This window comes from Canis lupus, chromosome 25 (genome assembly GCF_011100685.1).
Source record: "Canis lupus familiaris isolate Mischka breed German Shepherd chromosome 25, alternate assembly UU_Cfam_GSD_1.0, whole genome shotgun sequence".
Lineage (NCBI taxonomy): Eukaryota > Metazoa > Chordata > Mammalia > Carnivora > Canidae > Canis > Canis lupus.
In genome coordinates, this window is record NC_049246.1 from 12,056,128 (window position 1) to 12,083,848 (window position 27,721).

At 40.0% G+C, this 27,721-nt stretch overlaps 3 protein-coding genes across 7 annotated transcripts in view; 1 reads left to right on the plus strand and 2 right to left on the minus strand.

Annotated features, from left to right (window-relative positions):
• The window catches only part of POLR1D (RNA polymerase I and III subunit D), a 45,996-nt gene extending 42,944 nt beyond the window's left edge, over positions 1-3,052 (minus strand). Inside the window, exon 1 of one of the 2 annotated variants that reach the window (XM_038573399.1) lies at positions 2,925-3,048. In XM_038573399.1, the coding sequence (XP_038429327.1) occupies positions 2,925-2,950 (26 nt within the window). In that variant the 5' untranslated portion in view covers positions 2,951-3,048. Of the gene's footprint in view, positions 1-2,924 lie in introns of both variants that reach the window. The other variant, XM_038573400.1, reaches the window with a different exon arrangement.
• On the minus strand, positions 1,394-3,116 carry LOC111092404 (DNA-directed RNA polymerases I and III subunit RPAC2). Its single transcript, XM_038573401.1, has 2 exons — positions 2,925-3,116; positions 1,394-1,970 (listed from the first exon to the last, which is right to left on the minus strand). The coding sequence occupies exons 1-2, from the start codon at positions 2,948-2,950 to the stop codon at positions 1,595-1,597; spliced, it is 402 nt and encodes a 133-aa protein (XP_038429329.1). The 5' UTR covers positions 2,951-3,116; the 3' UTR covers positions 1,394-1,594.
• A 1,312-nt stretch (positions 3,117-4,428) lies between these two features.
• LNX2 (ligand of numb-protein X 2) overlaps positions 4,429-27,721 on the plus strand; it is a 76,723-nt gene continuing 53,430 nt past the window's right edge. For 2 of the 4 annotated variants that reach the window (XM_038573395.1, XM_038573398.1), the window contains exon 1: positions 4,429-4,534. The gene's annotated coding sequence lies outside the window, so the exon portion shown is untranslated. Of the gene's footprint in view, positions 4,535-25,384; positions 25,404-27,721 lie in introns of those variants that run through there. The other 2 variants (XM_038573397.1, XM_038573396.1) reach the window with 2 other exon arrangements.

A 27,721-nucleotide genomic window follows, 5' to 3' on the forward strand; every position in this document is an offset into this window, starting at 1 on the left:
AGTTAGCTCCTTCTCTTCCTGTAATCTCTGGATGAACCTCCCTGACTTTCATACCAAAAGCAATTCCCCTCTCATGTTTTCTTTCTTGATCCTTCCTATGTTTTCAAAGAATTACAACTTTAAAAAAATAATTTCAATCCTATTATAATGTATGTTCTATGAGAACAAGACCCATGTCTCATCCAATAGTGTTCTATCCAGGGCCTGGTATGTACCAGGTGCTCCATAAATACAGAAATATATTTATCCAAACATGTTGACTGAGTATAGGAAATGTAGTTTCTATGGCAGAATAGTAGAAAGAGGTCTGATTGGAGTGAATAAAAGGCTACGTGCCATAACTACCAACATGGATTTAGCCAGTATTTTCTAATTGCCTACTACCCATCAGGCATCGGGCTGCAAGTCAGTATAGTGGGTAGACAACATAAGCACTAACAACAGCATAGTAAATCCAAGACCATGAAACACAGGAGTAAAATGAAAGTACAGGCAAGTCCCCAAACCAGGGTGGGAGTCTTGACCTCTAAGTTCTCACCTACCCTAGAGTGTAGAAGAGTAAGGGTGTTCCAAGAATATGTACAGCAAAAACAAAGACCCCAAAGCACAGAGTGCTGGGAGTGAGGTGCTCAGGTCAAAGGTTAACGAGATTTAGGGTGAATTAAGAGACAAGTTGATGTAGGACAGCTAGCAGACAAGGCTGATGAGATTAACAGGACACCTTGAAGAGGTTCACTAGTATTTTAAGGTAAAAAAAAAAAAAAAAAATCACTTTCCCAACTTGGAAATTTTTCTCTTCATCCTTATTGTAACCCTGGGCTATATACTTAGATACGCACCTAAGGACTGAAGATGTTCCCTGATCATCCCAGTTTTCTTCTTTTACAGTATAAACTCTCGACCTACTCAGGTCATTTCTGACAAAATATTTTATTAGTGTCCTGAAATTAAAGCAGTAAACTGGCATCCATCCTATATATGCAACCACAAAGGTAGAACTAGATCCTAACTCTCCTGTGAATCCAAAATTCTCACAATTCTTTCAAATTATTCCCCACGCTTGAACCCAGCAGTCATAGTAAAAGATGCAAATTCTCTCATGAATTACTAAAAAATATCTAGCAAGAAGCTAAATCCTCCTCCCACTTCCACCTTTCTTTTTTAAACCCACCACAGTCTGTGCTCACGCTCTATTGCATCTCTCCTCCTTCCCCAATCATAGCCACAAGTGCACATTCTTTTGAATTCTCTTGATCAAAGTCTTTGTCTAGGTCTCTAATATTCTCCTAGCTTCCTTACGTTCACTGTTGGCTCAATTAAAAGAAAAAAAAACAAACCAAAAAACCCCCTAAAACAGTCAATCTACCAGATGAAGCAACAGAAACCACTCAAATTAGTTTAAATAAAAGAGGGAATTTATTAGATGAGTACAAAGGTTCTTGCAGGGATTCCAGCAGCTGTAATGGGTAATAGCTAGAAGCACGCCTTTGTGAAGGGCAGATGGAGTTGTAATCACAAACTTCTACTTCTGGTTTTGCAAGATCACGAAGAGAATATCCTAGAGGATAGTCCTCCCCGTATAGTGCATAAGGGACTAGAATGTGGATTCATTTCTGCTTGCTTTTTGATCCTTATATTCCTTTATGCTGGCCTCAAACTTGTCAAGCACATGTTGGCAGACATTCATGAGCTCATTCAAGCCTCTCTGAAATGGCTCAACAGCTGGAAGAGCACCTCGAGTCTGAATGCGTAAATTAATTTTGCTCTCTGAAGGATGGGTTGTAGTGTAACCACAAAATTCCACTTCCGGGTTCTTCATGATCATGTAACGAAGAGAATTTCCTAGGGTATGGTCCTCTTCGTGCAATACAAATGTCACACAGTGTCTATCTGTTCCAGCTGCCTGGACCATTTCCAGGGCTGTCTTCCTCTCGCCTTCAGCCATTGAGGTCTTCAATCCAGATATTTTTCTACACACATATTTTTTATAAAAATGAGATCATACTGAATATGGTTTGGTAACTAGCTTTTTTTTCATTTACTATATCACAATCGCAACACATTACTGCACTCCAATTACACTCAACTATTTTGTATTAACCCCTCATTTTCCTGCCTCCACATATTCTATCAATAAACACTTAATTATTGCCTCCAGTTTCTCCCTACCCCATTTGACACCGTCCACATGGCCACGAGGGCACAAACGTAAATGTTAAATATTTAAAGCTAGAATTTTCTCTTGGTAGAGTCACAAGAAAGGAACAGGATTAGAGTAGGGTGGGCTCTGCTGGAGAATGAAAGGGTATTTAAAGGCACACAAAAACACATCTTTTCAAAAATAGAGACTGCAGATTATCACCGTGCAGGCCCCACTATGGTTTCCATCTGCAGGAGATAAACTAGAGAGGAAGTTCTGAGAAGTGTCAATCAAGCAGGAGGGAGACGAGGGCTGAGGGCACCCAGGAGCGCTTCATTAGCTGCCTACACAGAGCTCTAAGTTGGGCCGCAGTCACAGGGGCTTAGGCCTGGCTGGACGCCCCAACACGAGCACTCGGCGAACACTGGCCCGGGCGCGGCCTTCCGTTAGTTTTACTTAGTCCTGCTGTTCTCCCCGGGGTGGGCGGTGTGGGGACTTAACTCCGGCCTCGTAACTTGCGCTCCCTCCGGGCCGTCTAATTGTACGGGGCGCCTCTATCAGACACGTCCGTGCGTCCTCCCCTCCCTTCCCAGCAGGGGCCCTCTCCCGGCTCAGGCGCCCCCCTCCCTCTCCACCTCCCTCTCCTCCCGCGTCCTCCCGGCCGGGCCCCCGCTGCCCCCGCTGCCCCCGCTGCCGCCCCGGCCCCGCAGGCGGACGCCCCTCGGCTCCCCGCTCCCGGCGCAGGGCGCGGCCCGCTCCGCCCACCCGCCTCCTCGGCCGTTACCTCTCCAGCTCCTGGTCCTCTTCCATCGCGGGGACGGCTTCCGGGATCCTCAGGTGGTGCGGGCAGAGCGGAGGCGCTAAGCCATAGCGCGAGGCACGCGGGCGGAGCAGGAAGGAAGGAACGACGGACGGAAGGAGCCGGGGACGGAAGGAGGGAGGAGGAGCCGCAGCGGCGCGGCGCGGCGAGGCCCAGCCGCTGGGCGGGGCGTGTACGTTCCGCCCGCAGGCCCCGCCCACAGGCCCAGCTCCCCGCGCGGGGAGGGCGGCTGCGAGGCCCGGCCGGCTCACCTGGAGCTCCAGGGGCCAGTCCGCCCGCTGCCCTAGCGGGGACAGGGGGGCCGCCCTCCCGTCCCACCTCGAGGGCGAGACCCGCCTGTGGGCGCACCTTCGGCCAGGTGTTGGCGGAGGGGGCGGGGCCTTACCTGCCGCCCCAAGCCACCGTCCTTCTTAGGGCGGAATGGGGCCTCTTTCAGACTTGCTGCTTGACCCGTGGGGCAGGGTGTCACTCCCTGGCGGGACCCCAAGCCTGACGGGGGTGGGGGGGTGGTGTTCGGGGGGATGACAGGTGCAAACTACAGGTGATCAGTACACCTTGATGAATTTCACGACAGACGAGGATGAGTTGAAGGTTGTGTGTGTCATCCGGGATCTTGCAGCCGCACACCTCAAACGGGTCCAAAAAAGCCTTCGTTTCTATCTTTAGGGGGAGGAGCGAGAGTTTGGAAGGAAACTGCTCTTCTCCCCCTTGCTCCCCCGTGCTTTCCCTCAGGGTCTTCTCTGCACCTGGAATACGTACACCCTCTCTTGCTCCGGATTTCCTTTTCCTTTTCCCCTTTCGGTTCAAACCTCACCTGCGGAACCTCCCTCTCACCTTTGTTCCCAGGTGCCCCTGCCCGCGCCTCGGCAACCTTTCGCCACCCGCACCCGCTCCCCGCCCTTTTCCCTCCGTCCCCCCTCCTCCCTTCCTCCACCTCCTACCCCCGTCGCCCTTCTCAGCCCGGTCAGTCCCGGTCCCTCGCACCTTGCCCCAGAGTCCTCTCACCCCAGCACACCTATATTCCTGCTTTCCTCGCCACCTGTGCTCGTACCCACACCCCGGTTCCCCCAGATGGTCACTGCCTCCCCAGCTGTTCCACTCTGCTCGCGGCGGTCGGCGGTGAGCGCGGATGCACTTTCCGAGCGTGTCTCCAGCGGGGGGATCAGGCGGGCGGGGGCAGCCGAGACCGAGTGGGGGAGGGCGGGCGGCCAGGGGCGGAGTGGGCTCACTCTAACCCGGGAGTGACGGCCCCGGCCTGGCCCGCCCCCCGCGCGCTTCCATAGGCGGAGCCGCGCTCTGGCCCGCCCCCTGCCCGCCCTGCGCCGCAGCCGGTTGGCCCAGCTGCTTGTCGGGTTGGGCTGCTGGGCCCTGGCGCTCGCCCCCGGGAAGGCAGCAGGGGCGGTTGAGAAGTGAAGTCTTGGCCAGAGTTTGCTTCTTGCCAGGAAATCCGCGGTGGCGGCGGCGGCGGCGGCGGTTCCCGGCGGAGCGGAGGCCGGCGGGCCGCGGAGAGCGGAGCTGGCGCTTGGCTGCGGCGCCGGGAGCCGGTGCGCGCCCCGGGCGGCCGCGCTTTCCCAGTGAGTAACTTTGCCCCGGCCGCCTGGCCCCGCGCCCTGCCCGGGTGCCGGGCGGCCGCCTCAGGTGCGGGCGTCGGCGGGCTGTGGGGGCAGAGCCGCGCCCGGGGAGGCGGCGACCCCGCGGCTCTGCGCCCCGCTCGCCGCGCTGTGGGGGACGTGGACCCGCGCCCGCGGTGGGGCTGGGCGCGCGGGTCGGGGGAGCGAGGGAGGGACGCGCGGTCCTGCGCCGGGTGCCCGGGGAGGCGCGAGGCCCCCACCCCCGGCTGTTCCCATTTGGTGGTTCCGGCCACGGGGCTGCGGCTCTGCGCGCCGCTTGCTTCTTCCAGGAGGGGAGAGGTGGGGGTGAGTTTATTTTGTGTGTGTGTGTGTGTGTGTGTGTGTGTGTGTGTGTTGTAATGAGAGTGGCACTAGCTGCCTCACGTCGGGTCTTGTGCTCCAGGGAAGGAATAGGGAGAGACCCACGGTCCCAGCCTGTTGCCCCCGAATTCTCACCTTTCCCTCGAGGCTGGAGGGGCGGGAGGGAGGGAGATCTCACCTCTGCAAGGGGGTAGTTTCAAAATACGGATCTCCAGGTGGAGGCAGTTGCACACAAAGCACCATTCGGGAAAGACCTCCCTCGCTGTCAAAGCTCTATGCCGTATGTTTCAGACGAAGGACTTTTGGCACAGGTGGGGGTTTCTCCTGAAATTTCAGTTTGCAGTGAAGGTCAGGAATCAAGACGTTCTTATCTGCCAGGAGCTACAGCACGCTCAGGCTTGAGCTTAACTGTGTAGATGTTTCTGTTTAAATCGCAGAAACCAGAAACGAAGTTGAGTGTACAGCCGCGGCAGGAGGAACCAGTTGTGAGCTCAGGTTTATCGGAACTGCCTTCACTTTCAGAATTTCGCGTTCTTGCAGCAGTAGTAGTATTTATTTGTCAATTGGCCTTACTCCCAGGACAGATTTTTTTTTTTTTCCTTGCATGTAGTGTGACGCATTGCTGATGAAGTGCGATCTCTTAGATAAATTTTATTTTCCTTGATAGATTTGATGCCCATCTCCACAACCTTGTAGCAAATGGACTTTGTTTAATCTAGTATCCTTTTTGGCCTGTCGAAGCTTTGTTGAGCCGTGAAAAACAAAGTTTTGCCTTTTTAGCTTGTCCAAGGCCCACATGGGAGTTTTCCCAGAGGTGTAAAATGTAGGCCAAATCAGAACCAAAGTACAAGAACACTACTTTTAATTTGGCCCACTTGTGTGCTAACGTTCCTAATCCTGCATCTTGTTTCTCTCTTCTCATCAAGTTAGAAAATTTTCATTATTTATTTATTCAGCATGCAATAGAGTGCCTACTCCCTGCTGCATGCCAGACATTGATGGCAAGGGTTAGTTCTTTCCCCAAAGGTGATGATCATAGTCTTATTTAGAAGCTGATCCATACCTGTTCCCTTAGGTACCTGAAAGTTAATTTGAGCAAAGTGCTGTGGGGACTTAAAAGGGAGCATTTCTGCCTGGGGTTTGCTAAGGAAAACCTAATCTCCAAACTGCTATGGAATTTTGCCCTGTACATTCTAGGCAAAGGGACTAACATTGACATGTAAGGTGTTGCATTTTGAGATCTACATGGAATTACTCCTGCTGAGGGGCACAGTTGTTTGGGGTTGGAGTAGTAGTCAGGGGTTGGTGTATTATGTATTTCAGAGTACTTAGCACTTTGCTTTGGTTACATTAGGCACTCAAATACTTGTTGAACTGACGTGAACAGAAAAATGAAGGATTTTGTGTGCCAAATTAAGAAAATTGGACTTTATCTACTTAGTGATACAAAGCTGTTAATTCTATTTTTATATTTTTAGAAGATTTTATTTATTTATTTTAGAGAGAGTGAGTGGGGGGCAGGAGACGGAGACAGAATCCCAAGCTGACTCGGAACAGAGCAGGGAGGCCTGCACCAGGTTAGAAACCACGACCCAACCTACCCCCCCCCCCCCCCCCCCCCATCATGACTTGAGCCAAAATCAAGAGCTGGATGCTCAACTGACTTAGCCACTCAGGTGCCCTCAACTGCTAGTTTTAAATAGAATGTCATGGGGCACTTGAGTGGCTCAGTCGGTTAAGAGTTAGATTCTTGGTTTCAGCTCAGGTTATTGATCTCAAGGTTGTGGGATCCTGTCCTGTACCCCGCCCGCTGAGTCTGCTTAAGATTTTTTTCTCTCCCTCTGCCCTTCCCCTCTGTGCGAGTTTGCGTTCTGTCTCAAATAAATCTTTTTTTTTTTTTAATTTAAGTTAAATAAGAGAACATCATGATAACATTTGCTTTCCAGAAAGATAATCTGCAGTGGAGAATGGTGGTGGTCCAGATGAGAGACAGAATGAAAGCTGTTATATTGTAGAGGTTAAGTGCTTAGGGATTCTCAATTCACATTGTCTGGGTTTGAATCTGGTTCTTTCACTCAGCTATGTAATCTTTTTCTTGTGTTTTTCATTTTATAGGGTTTGGGGGATAAAAGTAAAAAAAAATATGTGTATTAAGCCCCTAAATCTGCTAATTTTAAATAGAATGTCATGGGGCGCCTGGCTGGCTAAGTTGGTTAAGCATCGGACTCTCGGTTTCCACTCAGGTCCTAATTCTGGAGCCCTGAGATGGAGCCCTGAGTCAGGTTCTGTGCTCAGTGGGGAGTCTGCTTGAGGATTCTCTTCTTCTGCGCCTCTCCCAACTAGTTCCTCTACTCTTTCTTTCTCAAATATATAAATCTTAAAAAAATAAAATAAAACAATAGTGTGTGGCATATAGTGAGGACTTGATAGGTGCTAGTTGTTATTCTGAGTGAAGGCAGTGGAGGTAGAGTTGTTGTGGCATTGAGGAGGTATATTTGGTTGGACTAGGTAAGTGACTAGATATGATTAATGAGAGCAGGATGATTCCTAGGTTTTTTGACATGAAGCATTGGACAGTACTGATTAAATTGGCTGTAGAGTTAGCACAAAAGTTGAGGTCCATTGCTTACCTGTAGAATTACCATCCTGAGCTTTGGTTTCCTAATATTTGGGAATAATCATAGTACCTGTCTAGTAGGGTTTGAAGATCAAATGAAATTACGTATAAAATGCCCTTTGGTAGAGTACCTAGCATGTTACAAGTGCTCAGTAAATATTAGTTGTTCTCTTAGTAATGATGATATTAATGAGCTAGTAGAATGTTGGAAGATACGAAAAGGAGCCATTAAAAGCAACTAAAGTTAGAAGAGGAAGAGAAGATAATTAGTTTTGTTTTTGTTTTTAAAGATTTTACTTATTTATTCATGAGAGACACAGAGAGAGAGAGAGAGAGAGAGAGAGGCAGAGACAGGCAGAGGGAGAAACAGGCTCCATGCAGGGAGCCTGACGTGGGACTCGATCCCGGGTCTCCAGGATCAGGCCCTGGACTGAAGGTGGTGCTAAACCACTGAGCCACCTGGGCTGCCCAGGTAATTAGTTTTGGACCAATCTGATGAACTGCCAATGAATGGTTAAGATGTCTTTGATGAAGACATGATGTGCTGGGCAGGAGCTAGGAGTTCACATAATGCCTTTGTGAATGTGGTTAGCTTTTTGGAAGATTTGAGAAATGGGGAGGAAGAAGAGAGATTTATATTATAGCAGTGTCAGGAATGTTGATGTTGAATATGAAGCACCTCTATCCCTAAAATGCATTTTGGCCACCATGACAGGGGAACTCTAGGCTCATATAATCTGATTGGCTCTGTGCCCATCTCCCCCTCTTTCTTTCCTCTCTGACTGCTCCCAAAATTATTTTTTAATATCCAGTGTCGTTTAACTTTTCCAAGCTTACGGGGTTAAAGTTCACTCCAGACCCACCTTCCTATATCAGAATCTAACAAGGTCTTTAGAAGACCTTTTGAAGGTAGAATAGTCAAAAGGTCTTGTTTCAAAGGTTCCACCCAGGAAGCAATGTTGGTTGAATCAAAGATGTATGTATGTATGTATGTGTGATATTTATGTATATATACATACACATATATTTTGACATGCAGGGTTTATGTACATATATACATGTGTATATACACATCTTGCATATTGAATTATGGCTGCAGAAGGCTTGGCCAGGCCTCCCTTGACCCTGTTATGGGGCCTGGGAGATTTTCGGTTTTCCTCTCCTATGTCTCTTCCTCAGTGAGTACAAAACAGTAGAAAAATCTGTGATTATGTAAATTTTTTTGGTTGGTTAGAGTTAAAAGAAATGGCTATTTTGTATGTTAGTCTAATGAAAATTTTAAAGCAAGTGCTCATACACATCTTAATAATAAATTGTCATCTGATTAGTATGCTTTTAAAGAGGCAGGTGTCGGGGATCCCTGGGTGGCGCAGCGGTTTGGCGCCTGCCTTTGGCCCAGGGCGCGATCCTGGAGACCCGGGATCGAATCCCACGTCGGGCTCCCGGTGCATGGAGCCTGCTTCTCCCTCTGCCTGTGTCTCTGCCTCTCTCTCTCTCTCTGTGACTATCATGAATAAATAAATAAAATCTTTAAAAAATAAAAAAAATAAAAAAAAAATAAAGAGGCAGGTGTCATAGGATCTGTTCTTTAGAATGTATACTTCCGATGAGCAGGGGGGGTTCATATCAGTTTTGCTCACTGGATAGTTCCCAAGTGCTTAGAATCATAAATAGTAATGTATGCACGAATGAATGAAATGGCTCCGTTGGTTTGGATCTCTTGGCTCACAGATTTCTCTAACTCTTTGAAACAATTGTTGGTCAGGGAAAATAAGAGAGAGAATTGAGCCAGCAAGGAAGCTTCAAGCGCTTTTTGAACCCACAGGAAGATAGAGCAACTATAATAAAACTTAATGGTTCTTCCAATTCAGTCATCGTCGTACCTACTGCTGTAATTATTTACATGATTCCCTCCTTTTTCACATTTTCCGCTGACAGTTGTGAGGGGTGGTAGGAACAGACTTAAGTAGGGTTATTGCTTTGTTCAGAGTTGAACAGACAATAGCTATGTCATAACTTTGTCTTTTCTTGATTATTAGCAAAACTTTGGAAATCTTGCTTGATTAGGAAAGCTGAAAAGATAAAAAAGTCTTGTGGGTAGAGAGAGTTTAAGCATAGCTTACACCTTTATCTTTCCAGCCTTGAGGGATTAGGACTATTACTTCTGACAATCAGAATCCCTCAGTGGAATCCCAGAGTTATTTGGGGGGAAAATTATTTTTTTCTCAAAATTGGACTGAATAAGAGAAATGAGAAATAGAAAAATTGCAGGAAATAGGCAATAAGGAGGTAAAACTTTATACAATATACACACAAGTATATATGTGTTTTTTTATAAAAATATACTGTAAATCATGTATCTACTTAAAGAGTATACCATTTCTACAAGTAAAACAAATGAGGTTTTAATTTTTTCTCTTTATAGTAGAGTAATCTCAGAGTTCTTTTAAATAACAAATTGCCCTAAATTTTTATAAAAAATGTTTATAACCAAGTTATGAGGACTTGTTTCTCACACAAAAATAAGATGTACCTGGCTATAAAAAAGCTAAAGACTCTGTTGGCTATTCCTTTGTTTTATAAATAAAAGTAAAGTAAGTCTGGGAAATATTTATACCCTTTCCTCTACCCTCCCATCCCTCTCCCCCAAAGTGAGAATTCAGCTACCAATCTGAAAAATTAATGCATCATTCAGAATTCTTAATACTCTTCAATCAAACTACATAAACATTGAACAAATAAATGGGAGTCCTTCCCTTATCTCTTACTTCATTATTGTGACCATTGCCACTTTTCTCCCACATGATTTTAATTTTTGAACTTTTACTTTCAGTTGTATTCATGTAAGCATACTTGCTGTGATCAACACTGGGCTGTATGGACCATGAAAGATTGTCCCTGCCTTTGTACAGCTTAAAATCTTAAAAGACGTTCAGTCAAGGAGTAGGAGGGTGACTGATGCCTTCCACTGCTAGTATCTTTGCTCACCTCCAGTGATCATCACTTCTATTGTATTTTAATGTTCCTCCAAATTTTCCACATCAGAAATCCTAAATTTATATATCCAGTTCTCTGACCACGCTTTCTATCCTGTCCTTCCAGCTCGCTCACACCGACACTTTATATTACCGTGCCCTTCCTCTTGATAAAGACAATCTCTATATTGTGCCCCACCTCCTGTTCCCTGTTACATTAACATCTGTTGGCCTGGAGGTCTTCTTCCCCATCCAGTTTGGAAGCCATTGTTAGGCACCTGGAATATGCTTTCACTAGCACCTCTGCCTCTTGAACTTATTTTTGTGCTGTGTCTGCCAGATAATGTCCCTGTTCTGATTAACTCTACTGTCTCTCCCTGAGGTGCTTTGGTAACACCAGTGAAAGACCAGGCCCTCGGTGCAGGTAATTATGTCTCAGACAATCCCTCCTTACCATCCCCTCCAGTCAGTTATGTTTATTTAGCACCTACGGAGTGCTCTGACACTGAGCTAAGAATACTGGGGTATCCTCATAGAGCTTATATATTTCAGGGGAGGTAGACATTCATCAAGGAATAGTGCACACTGTAGTGACAAAGTGCTTTGGAGAAATAGAATAGGGCCATGTTGTCCAATACTGTAGTCAGAAGTACACACCAGATTCTAAAGATTTAGTATGAGCATAAGGTGAAATATCTCAATAATTTTTCTATTTGTTTACATGTTGAAATAAGATGATAAATTCTGGGTATATTGGGTTAAATAGAATATTAAAAATATTCATTTGTTTCTTCTTTCTCTCTTTTTTTAAAATTGTGCCTACAAGAACATTTAAAATGACCTGTGTGGGGTAGGGGGATGCCTGAGTGGTTCAGTGTTGAGCGTCTGCCTTTGGCTCGGGTCCTGGGATCGAATCCTGCATCAGGCTCCCCAGAGGGAGCCTGCTTCTCTCTCTGTGTCTCTGCCTCTCTCCATGTATCTCTCATGAATAAATAAGATCTTAAAACAAAAAATGACCTGTGTGGCTCATACCATATTTCTATTGGGTAGCATTGGTATAGGATATTGTCTGGAGGTAAAATGAGGGGAACTAGTCTTTGGGGAGCTCGGTGTCCCTGAAACCTTCCCTGAGGAGGTTGTCTTTGAACAGGTACCCAGCTGCGTAGGTGTTACACAGATAAACTCCCCTCAGAAGAAGCAGTCAGGTGGATGGCCCTTTGAAGGAGGGTGAGTGAGACAGAGGAGAGAGCTGCGTGAGAGAGAGGCCTGGGATGAGGCCTGGGAGGAAGGCAGGCCCAGAACACATACGCCTTGTTGGCCCTATCTAAGGACTTTGTTCTTCATCTCTTTTGGGTTATTCCAGACCCTTAGCATTGATAAACCCTTTTGTCCAAGCCCCACTTCTACAGTGTTCAAGTAATCGGCCACTTGGTGAGCTGATTTGATTTCTCAGATTTCTGTCCCTGCCTTTCCCTGCTTATGTATGTAAGTTTCAGATCCTTGGAAGGCTAGCTTTTCCACACAGTGCTCTAGATCCCATCCTTCAAAGTCTCTCTCAGGAGAGAGTTAACTCCTCCCATCTGTGTTTAATCTCTTTCTCCCTGCTGGCTTATCTGTACCAGCCTAAATATGCTCCAGTCTTAAATCTTTAAAACAAAGCTTCACTAACCCTACATTCCCCTGTAGTTATTCTTAAATAATAAAACAATAGTTTTTTGGTTTAATATTAAATTTTATTTAACATGTTAAAAGTGTATTAAAAGTAAGACATTTGACTTTTTTCTTATTAAGTGTTTGAAGTCTGGTTATATTTTTACATTTACTATATATCTCATTGCAGACCCTAAATTTTCAATGGGTAAAGTAAAAGGAATCTTATCAAAATAATAATAATTTTTTAAAATAATAATTTAACAAAAGTATTTTATACTGCTTCATTTTTTATTGTGGTAAAAAAATATAACATAAAATTTACCATCTTAACCATTTTTAAGTGTACAGTTCAGTAGTGTTAAGTATATTCACATTGTTGTACAGCAGATGTCCAGAACTTTTTCATCTTGCAAAACTAAAACTTTACCAGCTAAACAACAGTTCCTGTTTCCTCTTCCCCTTAGGGCCTGGTTTCTATGGATTTGATTACTTTAGATACCTCGCATAAGTAGAATCATACAGTATTTGTCTTTTTGTAACTGATTTATTTCACTTAGTATAATGACCTAAAGGTTCACCCATGTTCTAGTATGTGACAGGATTTCTTCCTTTTTAAGGCTTAATAATATTCCATTGTATGTATATATACCACATTTTACTTATTCATTCATCTGCTGTTGGGCATTTGGATTGCACCTACCTCTTGGCTGTTACGGATAGTGGTATAGTGAGCATTGGGGGTACAAATATCTTTTTGAGACTCTTTCAATTCTTTTGGATTCTAGTTCTTTAAAATACCAAAAGTGGTATTGCTGGATCATATGGTTATTCTATTTTTAATTTCTTTTTTTTTTTTAAGATTTTATTTATTCATGAAAGACACAGAGAGAGAAAGGCAGAGACATAGGCAGAGGCAGAAGCAGGCTCCAGGCAGGGAGCCTGATGTGGGACTCGATCCCGAGACCAAGGATCACACCCTGAGCCAGGGGCAGGTGTTCAACCGCTGAGCCACCTAGGTATCTCTCTATTTTTAATTTCTTTAGAACCTTATACTGTTTTCCATTGAGGCTATACCATTTTACAGTCTCACCAGTGGTATACAGGGGTTCCAATTTCTCCACATGTTCACCAACATTTGTTACTGGTTTTTTTTTTTATTGTAGCTTTTGATTATAGCCATCCTAAGAGGTATGGAGTATTAATTCATTGTGCTTTTTTTTTTTTTTTAAGATTTATTTATTTATTTATTCATGATAGACACACACAGAGAGAGAGAGAGAGAGAGGCAGAGACACAGGAGGAGGGAGAAGCAGGCTCCATGCCAGGAGCCCGATGTGGGACTCGATCCTGGGACTCAATCCGGGGACTCCAGGATCGTGCCCTGGGCCAAAGCCCTGGGCCAAAGGCAGGCGCCAAACTTCTGAGCCACCCAGGGATCCCCTTCATTGTGCTTTTGATTTGCATTTCTCTGATGATTAGTAATGTTGAGTATCTTCTCATTAGGTTTGGTGGCCACTTGTAGATCATCTTTGGAGAAATGTCTGTACAAGTCCTTAGCCCGCTTTTTAATTGGACTGTTTGATTTTTGTTGTTGATTAGTAGAAATTCTTTATATGTTCTGGTTATTAACCATTTATTAGGTATATTATTTGCAGATATTTCCCCTGTTCCTTGGGTTGCTTTTTCACTTTGTTACTCGTGCCCTTTGATGTGATAATATGTGATTGTCTGTCCTATTGTCTGTTTTTGTTTTTGTTTCTTATAATTTGGGTGTTGTATTCAAGAAATCCTTGCCAGAAAAAAAAGAAAAGAAGAAGAAAGAAATCCTTGTCAAATCCAGTATCATAAAGCTTATCCCCTGTTTTCTTCTAGGAGTTTTATAGTTTCAATTTTTTAATCCACCTAAGTCAGTTTTTGGATATGGCATAAGATAAAGGTCCAAACAAAATATTTTGAACATATTTCTAAGACTTTGCTTATGGAAACAAGAGTAAAAGGTCTGAAATATATGGAATAGTTTTAATTTGGGGGGACTGATGACAGTAATGAAGCTAGGACACAGTTCTCCAATGGTACTTAGTAATATATTCTAGCGTGAATTTTTCTGTCCATTTTGTTTCTTATAGTTGTGAGACACCAATAAGGAAACAATCAGTAGTTTAGGACTAGCTGAAGCTAAAACATAAAATGATTGGGAAGAAGCCAAGTATCAGAGTGCAGGTAATTGCTTTCTGTGCCTCTTTTTTATAAATATATAATGCATGTGGTTAGTTGCTGAGCATATTTTTTAAGACCATTCTGTCAGGGCATTTAGTAAGATTTCAAAAGTATCCATAGCAATTAGATCTCATGAAATATTTATTAACCTCATTAATTTCTCTGATTTTAGGCTTTGTGCTTTGGATACATTAATTGAGACTTCAATAGACTAATTTCAGTTTGTTAAAAATTAAAAATAATTTTTCTAAGTTTCTAGCCTTTTCTTTTTCCTGGTATATTGAGTACATTTGTCAACACATTTGAATGATTTTTCTACCTTTGAAAGGCATATTATAACATTAAGAAAGCTTTCAAGATTTATTCTGTGAGTCTGGATATTTTTAATCGTATGGTAGCTATTTACAGAAAGTACTAAAAAAATTTCATTGAATCCATTTTGGAGGATACAGAAGGATGATAAAATCTATTAAACGCCAAAATTAACTTTCAACTAATGTATATTGTGTTAATTTTTTTATTATAAAGGGTTTACATGTTATGAAGTTGTTCAGTATGATTTATGTCTTTCTAAATGTGACAGTGTGACTGAATTTTCATTATGCATAGTTTGGGTGCACCAGAGGCAATAAATCAAACTTGGTGCTGGAGAAAGCAGATTATTAAGTAGTTCTTAAAATGTTTATTCATAGTGCAGCATTCTTTATGTCTCCATTAAAAATTACTTTTGGTACTTGAACCTTTTGAAAAGAAAAAAGTTGTTAATAAAAACAAGTTGTTCTCAAAGTATACTAGGGTTTATGAAAGGCTGTCTTTCTGGAAGATAAAGTTAATATTCTTAAAAGTAATATTTCTAATTCACTTTTAAAATAGTAATATTTCTTTTAAAAAGAATATTTTTCTGATAACTCCTAGGAAGCAAACAGTACATCTGTTTAATTCGCCTTGTTAAACATCAAGACATGAGGGCATAATTAAATAATGGTTTTCCTTTTTTCTTTTAACACTGTATTTTTTTTTTAATTATAGAAATGCTAGGTGTAGAAAATTTAGGAAATCCTAATCTATGCAAAGAAAATAGAAAGTGGCAAATAATGCCACCAGTTAACCATTCTTTTAAAATCATTTATTCAAATATTTGAATATCTGCTCTGTGCTTGTGTACCATTATAGATATTTGGGTTATGAAAGTGAATTATGAAAGTTCTTGTTCTCAGAAATTGAGACTGGTCAGGTAAGAGTGTTATCACAATTACTGTATTTTGATACAAATATGATATTTAAATAGTAAAACTTAGGCATAGAGGGAGAGTCTTGTGGCAAGGCAATAGTGTAATTATTATTATAATTGTAAAGCATATTCTGAAAAGTAATTTCAGGGGTTTTGTGAGTGTCTAAGATAGTTAAGTAATGATTATGCATTCGCCCCCCCGCCCCCGACTATTTATTGAATGCCTGTTAGGTGCTAGGTGCTGTTCTAGATGGCCACAATATAGCAGTGAACAAAACAAGTGGGAGCCCTGTTCTTAAGGAGTTTACATGCTGTGGGGGTAGTGAGGAGAGAGAAACAATAAACAGGTAAGCAGATTTATGAAAAGGATAATGACATTCAAGAAAGAAAATAAGATGATATGGTCAGATCTTAATAGTCTGTTGTACTGGTGACTAAAATCTGCAGCTGATCCTCACATTTCCATTTGGCCGTTAGTTTGTCTTCACCAGGAAAACCTTTAACTAATAACTGCCAAAGAGAAACAAATAGTGGCATCTCTGGTTATTGCCCTTTGCCTTATCCTTTCCTGGAGGTGTCTCAGTGAAATTGCTAAACAGCAAAAGTAAAAAGGAATTTAGAGGAGAAGCAAGGCATTTATCTGGCAAATTTTTGTCTTTGCATGAAGCTGAGAGTTTGTTGAGTTTGTACCTGGCAGTATCCCAGCAGAACTTACTATTCGTATGTTCTGTTAACAAAAACAAACCCTGCCAGTTATTAGGAGGAAACAAGGGTAAATGCTTTTATCAATCCTTATGGAATTTTCAGTTTTATTTTAAACGTCTTTCATATCTCTTCAAAAAACTATCATCTCTGTCAGTTTATAAAGAACTCTTGATTTGTAACTTAGCTGATTCACCATCTTTACAATTGGTGTGTAAGACTTTTGTGCCCTGCTTTCTTTGGTACATAAGAATTTGGAGTGTGACTCATGACTCATCAGTTGACGTTGTGGTGCATTTTTAGAAACAAAGAATGCAACAGCAGATTTCCCTTAAGCAGCAGGAGTGGAAGTGAATGCAAGAAAACACAAATATGCCTATCTTTGTGGGTGTTATATGTTAAATTGATTCTTCAAAGTGTGTTACAACACTGGACATTTCAATGAATAGAATACATATAAACTGTATGTGTCTTGCAACAAAATTCTTACTATTTTTATTATGTGGTAACTGCATTTCTCCCGTTTTTATGGTATGTACTCGTTTTGCAGATAGATACAATACTTAATATTTAGGCTTATTTTTGAAACAGATGAGGCAATGAAGAAAAAGCATCTTGGGCACAACACTTCATTTTTAGTGCTCCATAATACTGTTATTTTTTTTTCATAATGTTATTTTTGATGATGATGTCTTGTTTGCTTACTTTGCTTTTTAATTTTAATCATGTATAATCATAGCGAAGCTTGGCTGTATTCTACTTCTACTTTATTTCCTTTAGTACATGCTCCTGCCATGGTCTACTTCCATACACATAAAAGTCAATCTGCACAGGGGTACCTGGCTGACTCAATTGGAAGAGCACGCAACTCTTGATCTTGGGTCATGAGTTTTAGCTCTACATTGGGTGTAGAGATTACTTAAAAATAAATAAATGAACTTAAAGTCAGTTTGCACAAATAGATATTTTATGAAAAACAAGCCTCACTCCCAATCCTGTATCCCAGCCATTCAGTTTCTTCAGAGTTGACTACTGTTAGTTTTTTGTATATTCCTCTATTTTGCGCATATAAACTTATGTGTATCTATATGAACTAATATTTTTAAACACATACTGTTCTTGGGGCGCCTGAGTGGCTTAGTTGGCTAGGTGTCTGACTCTTGATTTCAGTTCAGGTCTCAATCTCAGGGTCATGAGTTCAAGGCCATCTGATTAAAAATAATAAGTATATACATACATACATACTGTTCTGTACTTGATTTAAATTAGCTAAAAATTTGTTTTCTTTTGTTCTTCTTTTTGAAATTCAGTTTTTAATGTGTTTGCTGATCTCACCTGAATTGTATTACCTTAAAAAAAGTGTTTATCTCTTGAAGACCTGTATTACCATGTAGGGATTTACTCAGCTGGTTACATAGATTTTTGTTTAAACCATATAATTGACCAAAGAATAGGTTTCAAGTGTAAAAAAGGTCATAGTCATATTCTAGGACTCATAATGAGATAATTTTTCAAAAGGAACTCAGTAGGATTGTTTTGTTAGAATGCAGTTGAATGATTTTATAGAAATTGTGGTTTGAATTCTAAAACCTGAAAGAGGGATCCCTGGGTGGCACAGCGGGTTAGCGCCTGCCTTTGGCCCAGGGTGCGATCCTGGAGACCCAGGATCGAATCCCACATCGGGCTCTCAGTGCATGGAGCCTGCTTCTCCCTCTGCCTGTGTCTCTGCCTCTCTCTCTCTCTCTCTCTCTGTGACTATCATAAATAAATAAATAAATAAATAAATAAATAAATAAATAAATAAATAAAAATTAAAAAAAAAATCTTAAAAAAAATAAAACCTGAAAGAACAGCTAATTGCTGGCTTATAAGTGAGATCATATGGTATTTGTCTTTCTCTGACTGGCTTATTTCACTTATTGTAATACCCTCAGGGTCCATCCATGTTGTTGCAAATGGCAAGATTTCATTCTTTTTTATAGTATTCCTGTGTGTGTGTGTGTATGTGTGTGTACACGTGCATGCACGTACAGGTGCATTTTTCCATTCATCCTTAAGTAGATACTTAGAATATTTCCACATCTTGTCTATCATAAATAATACTGCATGAACATGGGGTGCATATGTATTTTCGAGTTAGTGTTTTTGTTTTCTTCAGATAAATACCCAGAGATGGGGTAATTTTTAACGTTACACTTGGCTCCTTTGTCATAAAGTGATTGAACATATATGCATGGTTTATTTTAGAGCCCTCTTTGTTCCATTCATTCACGTGTCTGTTTTATGCCAGTACCATACCATTTTGATTACTGTAACCTTAGAGTATAGTTTGAAATCAGGAAGTGTGGTACCTCCAGCTTTTTCCTTCTTTCTCAAGATTGGTGTGGCTATTCAGGGTTCTTTGTGGTTACAAATTTTAGGATTGTTTGTTCTATTCCTGTGAAAAATGGCATTGGAATTTTGATAGAGATTATGTTGAATGAAACCGTATGTTGCTTTGAGTGGTATGGTCATTTTAACAATGTTCTTCCAACCTAAGAGCATTGAATATTTTTTCATTTATTTTCCCAGTAACGGTTTCATCAATATCTTATAGTTTTAGTTGTGTATGGGTCTTTCATTTCCTGGGTTAAATTTATTCCTAGGTATTTTATTTTTTTCTGTTACAATCATAAATTAGATTGTTTTCTTAATGTGTATTAATGTATGGAAACAGAACATTTTTGTGTATTGATTTTTTTATCTTGTCACATTATTGATTTTGCTTATTCTAACAATTTGCTGGTAGAATCTTTGAGGTTTTATATAAAAACTATGTCATCTGCATTCAGTGACAGTTTTACTTCTTCACTTCCAATATGGTTGCCTTTTTTTTTCCTTGCCTAATTAAGTGCTCTGGCTAGGAGTTCAATACTATGTTAGATAAAAGTGGCAAGAATGGGCATCCTTTTTTTGTTTCTGATTTTAGAGGAAGATGCTTTCAACTTTTCATGGTTGAGTGTGATATTAGCTGTGGACTCGTCATATGGCCTTTATTATGTTGTACATTCACTCTATTATCCCCTTTGTTGAGAGTTTTTATTGTAAATGGATATTAAATTTTGTCACATGCTTTTTCTGTATCTGTTGAGATGATCGGGTGATTTTTACCATTCATTTTGTTCACATGGCCTATCACATTGATTTGTAGAGTGGAACCATCCTCACATACCTGGAATAAATCCCATTTGATCATGATGTATGATTCTTTTAACATATTGTTTAATTTGGTTTGCTAATATTTTGCCGAGGATTTTTGTATCTGTGTTTATTGGGGATGTTGTCCTCTAATTTTCTTTTCTTGTGGTATCCTTGTCTGGTTTTGGTATCAGGGTAATACTGACAATGAAAAGAAACAGATTGCTAATATATACTACAACTTGGATGCTGAGTAGAAGAAGCCTTACACAATAGAGTACATAATCTATGTTCCCATTTATATGATGTTCTAGAATAAGTGAAACTAATCTATTGTAAAGAAAAAAAAAAAATTGGGCCAGTGGTTGGAAAGGGACACAAGGGAACTTTCTGGGGTGTTGATTATGTTCTATATCTTTATTACATAGATGTATGCATTTCTCAGGAATTCAATGAATATATATTTTAATTTAACCAATGCACAAATACTAATTTTACCTCAAAAGGAAAACATAAACAAATATCAAACTTCAGTTAATGATATGCGTGCTGTAATATTTAGAGAGAAATATGCTGACTTCTGCATTATACTCTGAAGTGCCTGAAAAGCTAAGATGGAGGGAGGGATGGGTAGATATGTGATAAAGCAAATTTAGAAAATGTTAACAGTAGACTTGTAAGATACACATATTTACTGTAAAAAAGAAAATATTAAACTTAGAAAATTTTCATATTAAATTGTTGGAAAAATATTGATAATGGAAATTTTACGATGCATGATTTGTTATATAAACTATTTTTTTTCTCTTTGCTTTGGTGATATTTATCTATATAGTTAATTATATTAAATCATGTCCTTATTTTAGGAGTCAGGGTACAGAGAAGTACATTCCAGCTCATTAATACAATTGTCTTTCGTTGGGATTGTTTTAACATTTTCCTTTTTTTTTTTTTTTTTTTTTTAATACAAAAAGTAGGGGATGATTATGCCTGGGTGGTTGAGTTGGTTAAGAGTCTGACTCTTGGTTTTGGCTTGGTCATGATCTCAGGATTGTGGGATTGAGATCTGCCATGCTGGGCATGGAGCCTTCTTGGGATTCTCTTTCTCCCTTTGCCCCTCCTCCCTCAAAAAAAAAATTAGGCAATGTCTTTAGATAATTATAAATTATGTGGTTTCTCTGGAATTCTACTGCATTTTGCTTATATAATGCTTTTTTGTTTTTTCTTTAATTGCTGGAGAAGAGGGAAGGAGTGGTAAAGTTTCCCAACTTCAGGAACCATGGATCGTGGACTTTGAAACTGGTTGCACCAGGGTTTGAATCCCATTGTGGGCACTTACAGCCTGCTATTATAACCTATCAGATCCTCATTTTTCTTATCCATAAAATGATAGTGGTAAGCACTTCATCTGCTTCAGAAGGTTTCTTAGGAAAAGTAAATGAAATTACATTTGTGAAGCAATTAGTATATAGTGTCTAGCATGTAGTAATAGTAATAAGTAGAGTTATGAAGCAATAGTGAAATCCTTGGAAATGGACTTTAAGACTTCTGGGTTGTTTGAGGAGGAAGTAAAGCTGTAAGGTGGTATGCTTAGATGAATATCATTACATGTTTGATTGACTCTGAATGAACACTCGTGACCCAGGAACAATACCAGGGACATTTATGGATAGATTCCTGCCTAAAGACGTTAAATCAGTAGGCTGCTCCCAAATGACCAGTATGATAAGGCTTCAACATTCAGAGTGGTGCTTGAGAATGAGAAGTTCAAGTAGTACATACTCTTTTTTTTCTATTGGTGCTCAGCGTCCATTCTCCTTACTTCTAGCCACAAACTCTAATTTCCCTTGTTGGGATCTGCTTTTTCTTCGCTTCCATCTATGTGCTTCTGAGAAGTTGACTTAGCGCCTTGTTTCAGGAATATAGCCGATCTGGCCTGTTAAAGGACCACACATCCTTGGCAACCTCAGTTGGTTCAGAATGGGTAGGACCAAAGACTAATAGTCAGAGATAGGAACATGTAATTCAGGGGCTCTCGTTGGCAATATCATAGAACTGAACAAGGGCTATGATTATGCGACCCTAGAACTGCTGGGGACCAGCTGCCACATATAGCCTGTGTGTGAGCCCAGTCCAGAGGAAGCAGAGTGGGAGAGAGTCCTGAGTCCCATCACCAGACTTGTTTTTTCACTTAAGCCAGTTTCAGTCAGATTTTCTATCATTTGCAACTGGAAGAATCCTACACAGAGCTGCTCATTCAATTTGTATCTATCAGTACTGTTGCTTAGGAGTTTTTTTACGTAGTAAATGATCCTGTAGTCAGACTTTTATGTCTCTATGTATGTGTATTTTGCTTGTATAACGGCTGACTGCTGGTTAGATTGGAAGTTCCTTGAGAGAAGAGACTATCATACTCCTGTTAAATACACTTTCCATACTCATATAGATACATAAACCTCACCTAAATTCTTTCTCTCTTTTATATATCCTGGGTAATTTATCAGTAACTTTGAATTAATGATTGACTTAAAAAATATTGATCTTCTGTGTGCTAGGTGGTATGGTTGGTGTGCAAAGCTTGTAATACTGAACAGAACACAGGTCCAGCACTCTCAGAGCTTACATTCTGGTGGGGGAGATATATTAAATAATGATACAGAATAATAATTACTGTGATCAGTACTAACAGGGAAACACATAGGGTGTTATAAGACCAAGTAATAGGAGATCTGTCCTAGTCTTGGGTGCCTTCTGGAACTTTTTTTCTTTTTTAAGACATCACATTTTAAAAAACAAGGAGTTATCTAGAAGAGGATAGTGAGAGTATTACAGGCAGATGGAACATTTACAAAGGTCTTCAGTCAAAACAGGGCATGACATTTTAAAGGAATGAATAGAAAATTTGTGGAGTAGAGAAATGAAAACGATGAGGACTGTGGGAAGAAATAAAAGTTGGAGAATGAACTCAGGCCAGATTTATGCAGAGTAAAATTGGTAGGACTTTATACAGGGTTAGGTGTAGGAAGTAAGGGAGAGGAACATCAAAGGTTACTTCTGAGTTTCTGGCTTTTGTGCCTGTATGGTGAGTGCTAGTGAGCCCATTCTCTAGGGGAAGACCAAGTTTTAGTGGAAATGATCTTGGGTTTGATTTTGGACATGTTATGGTGTCTTTAAAACAACCAGGTATGTATTTTGTTTTATCATGCTATGAAGGATGACACCTGCCCCCAGACAGTTTTCATTTTGTGGCTCCTTATCTTGTAGATATAATATAACGTGGGAGTCTCTTCAGTCTTTAACTACCTGATAATCATTCTCCCTCTATAATGCTAGCGTCTTAATTCAAGTTCTCTTTTTTTCTTAGACTACTCTCAGGCTTTTTAACTGGACTCTCTCCATTCTTCAAACCTCCCCTTAATTCTTGTTTCACAATGTATCCAGAATAAGTTTTTTAAATTATAGATCTCATCTTGTCATTGTCCTTCTTAGAACCCTTTCATTTCTTCTTCTTCTTCTTCTTTTTTTTTTTTTTTAATAGAACAAACATCCAAATCCTTGACATTGTCCCTAGTGCCTTATGAATTACTCTCACCCCTGCAGACTTCCCAACTTTTCCTCAGGCTCACTGATGGCTTCTCAAAAGCTGACCTTCCTCAGTTATCAGCTAAAACGTCACATTCTCAGGGAAGCCTTACTTTGAACTTCCTTGTTAGGCTCTTCTAATGATATATCATGTACTCGTGTTGTTTCATATGTATTTGTGTCACTGTCTAATTAAGACCTGTGTACTAGATTAAGATCTGTGAGGGCAAGGGACTATCTGTTTAGCTTTCCATAGTAATCCTTTCCTTGGCATGTAGCATATGACCATCAAATGTTTGTTGAATGAAATCATGAGCTTTCTAGTGCTTAATTTATGTACCTGTTATGTACCATGTTAGTTAACTGATAGGGGAAAACAAAATAAAGTGGTTTTTTTTCTTTTTAATACATATGTTTTACTGTTAGGTTTTCTTTATTTGGACTATTTCCATGGGAACAGCAACCAAGATTGTTGGGGATACTATAATACTCTATAGGTGATATTCACTGCTGCCATTGTTAATCAAGATGCAGAAATTTAAATTTTTAGGTGAAGATTTCTTGAATCTGAGAACCAAGTATAGAAATTTCATTGAAGGGAGAGTTGTTAAATATTTTTTTTCCGGTACTCTTTTGAAGATCTTCCTTTCCATAAAATAGTTTGCTACAGAGCTCCAAGAGTTGGTAAAGGATGAGTGCTGTTCTGTTTCTGCTGGATAACTTTGTTGTTTGTTTTCATTTTGCTGTCTATCACTTACTGATTTTCTTTCCTAGTGAATGCTTTGTTAATAAATATTACTAATAAACCTTTACATAGTTAGGACATAAATATATAGTCTGTAACATAAGTGAACCTCTCTTATTAGGAATCGTAAGTTAAGACTGTTGGGGTGCTTGGGTGGCTCAGTTAAGCATTTGCCTTCAGCTCAGGTCATGATCCTAGGGTTCTGGGTTTGAGCCCTGTGTCAGGTTCCCTGCTCAGCAGAGTTTGTTTTTTCTGTCTCCCTCTACCTCTGCCCCTCCACCCACTTATGCGATCTCTGTCTCTCCCTCTCTCCCCTCTTGTCTTTGAAATAAATAGAATCGAAACAAAAATAAGTTCAGATTCCATTGAGGATGCTAGCAGAGATAGTGGCATTTATATCTAACATTACTTCTATAACTCAGAACCACTGACAAGAAAAAACAGGTGGGATTCCAGATCTTGAGACATTAATTTATGAGGTAGTAGTAGATGGCCTTGGGTGGACAGCATTGTTGTAATGAAGAAAATAAAGTTTCCTTTTATACGTTAAAGGCCCAGGAAGAAAGCTGTAAGCATGGTTGAAACATTTCTTTATATACCCTTTTATGTATGAAGGTTAAATTCAGAACTTTGAAAAAATTTTGTGCCCTGTGGCATATATGAGTGAAAGTTTTCCAAGAAGCTTTTAGAGATTGATGGACAGTTCAAAAATTGAGATGCTATACAGTTTTATGTTCATTTCAAATTGATTTTTTAAAGATTTTATTTATTTATTCATGAGAGACACGGAGAGAGGCAGAGACACAGGCAGAAGGAGAAGCAGGCTCCCTGATGGGAACCCATGTGGAACTCAACCTGGGGACCCTGGGATATGTTCTGAGATGAAGGCAGATGCTCAACCACTGAGCCACTCAGGCATCCCTCATTCAAACTGATTTTGATATCTGAATGCAGAAGTAGAAAGTTACTTGGATTTTGTGAATGTAAAAAGGAATGTTGATTTTGAAGGCCCCATTTTATCACAGTTAAAAAAAATGCGAAATTTGGGGAAATTACCTTGAGACTAAAAAAATGAGGTCTCTGTAGTGTTTTGGTTCTTTTTTTTTTTTTTTTAAGTATTTTGGTTCTTATGCAAATAGCAATATCTGTTTTCTTATGGAAGTTAGCTTCCACAATGCTAACTAACAACAGAAGATAAATAATTTCCCTGCAGGTCTAGCATCCATTTATTTATATGGAGATAGATAGATAGATAGATAGATAGATAGATAGATAGATAGATAGAGTGTGTGTGTGTGTATACATGCCTGTATATGAATGTGTGCATATTTTGGCTTGTGCAACCAACCTCTACATATTTATTTTAAGTGTATGTACTTACAAAATTAAAGCTCTGGAATCAGACTGCCTGATTTGAATCATGTTCAATCAGCTATTGGCTTTGCCATTTTGGGCAAGTTACTTAATGTTTCTTTCTTTCAGCTTCCTCATCTGAAACATGAAGTTGCTGCTGCTAATGATATCAAACTCATGAGGATTAAATCTGTTAATGCCCCATCTCAGTTAATGCCATGCCTGACTGACACATAGTAAACAGTCTGTAAAAATATCAGGTATTATAATTATCTCCTCAGTCATTCCTTTTATATGTCAAAATTGCTGTCATGAGTTAAAGCCTGTTTAATTTACACTCTCTTCATGACATCAACCCTGTGGCTGTTGTCTAACAACAAAAATCCTAATATTTTGTACTCTCCCTGTGTTCTTGTTCTTATTTTAGTTGCCTGCCTCCCAATCTTTTTCTGGCTATACTGTGTTTTTAGTTTATTGGGCATTGATACTTCAGACAGGATAGGCCGTAGGTATTGACCATAGAGGTTTCATGTTTTACTTTTAAACAATGGCGAGACTTCCTTCCTCCAAACTTCCCCCACTCCCTTCCCAATGCTGTGCTAGAATGTTTGAGCTGGAAGAAGCTTTGTTGATTGTCTAACTCAGTTCCTTTGTTGTTCAAAGCAGAAGGTTAGAGCCTGTGACTACAACTCCTTCAGAGGATGGGCAATTTTTGTAAATATGACAGGACATTTTCCTTCTTTTTTTTTTTCTTTTAAGATTTTATTTATTAGAGAGAGAGAAAATGAGCAGTGGGGAGGGGCAGAGGGAGAGGGAGAAGCAAACTCACTGCTGAGCAGGGAGAGGGATGCAGGACTTGACTGGGAGATGGTGACCTGAGCCAGAGGCAGATGCTTCTTAACCAACTGAGCCACCCAGGGGCCCCAAGACATTTTATTTCTTAACAGAAGATAAATTACAGAATAAAATATTAAATGGGTTATTAAATTTGGGCTTTAGGAAATATCTAGAAATTCTTCTATTTATAATTGAGAAACTAATCTTGAATTATAGGGAAAAGTAGTTGTATTTTGGTGGGAAATATGAGGAAAGTTCACTTTTAGCTCTTTTTCCTTTGATATATCTCCTGGTTTTGATATAATGACCCCTTACGCTCTTGCGTCTCCTTTTTTATTCGAACATCCTACAGTGTTGCTCAAATCCACTTTAACTATTTTTAACTATTAACTATTCCTACTCATTATATTAGTTCAAGTTCTCATTACCATTTTGTTGACCATCACAGGAACTTCCCAGTTTTACCTTCCTGCATTACTCCCCCAACATGCAGATCTGTTCACATCATTTCCCTCTAGCAATAATCTTTCTAATGATAGGGAATTTTACTATTGATAATGGAAAAGAAAAAAAACAGGAAGGCTGACAGGAAGCCTGATCATTTTTAAGGGGAAAATGTGTATTTAGTTAGGGGAGGAAGGTCTGAATCAGTCTGTTAGAGACTCTCCTGCCATCAGGTTAAACTTTATAAAGACGCATCTATCCATGTATTATGATACTGGGAGTATGGGGAAATTTCCTTCTCAGAAGTTAGTTCCACTCATATCTTTCTTTGGCAGTATCTTAAAGATTTGTTCCTTTAATGTTTCATTTTGTCTTCTGTTATATACAGATGTTCTTAGAACAAGTAGTATATTAAATTTCATAAATCGTATATAAATCATTTTACCGAGGTTGATTTCCTTAGAGAAATTTTGTTTAAAAAAGAAAGGCAGGTAAGGCTAGAGAATGTAATATTGAAGTAGAGAAAAGGGAAGAACTTAGATGAGAGAAGAAATTAAGAAAATAAAATTTATGAAATAGCATTGATCTAAGGGCTGGTCCCACATCTAAGTTTAACATCCCTCCAGTGGGTCCTTTCCTTTCACCATCTTTTCTATGAGAATTTGTCTTTAAAAATAAAGTTCATCTAGCTAAATAATGAATCTGTAAACTCTCTGAGCTAGATACTTCACTATTCATGTAGATTAAAAGGCATCCTCACAATTTATAAGTACAAATAAGTATGTAAATCATACTTAATTGAAAATATTTATTTTTGTGTAATGGATTTCTGACCTGTTTTAAGATTGTTCTCTAGGCCAAAGGATTTCCTTTTATAGGCATTTAACATATGCCTCTATTCTCACATTCCAGTGAAATGAATTAAAATGAAGAGAATGTACGTTGAAAACATTTTATCTGCCAAGAGCCACAAATTAAACTGAATTTTTCTTGTTATTTCCAATTTTGTTCTCTTAAAAACTATTGTGAAATATACAAGTTGAAAATGGAGACATAAATGTGTTCAATTAATAGAATTGTGGATTAGGTACTCCATTTTCTTTTCCCAGTTCCCAGACTAGCACATCCTGGGCCCTCAGTAAATATTTGTGGGATGCAATTTAATATGTTAAAGATTAAAGTAATTAATGTAATTAAAAGTTACACTAAAGGCTACAGTATAATATCTATGACCATGAAATTCTAAATCCATTCAGGAGCAATATCCTGAGATAATATTTTGAAAAGATGAATAAAT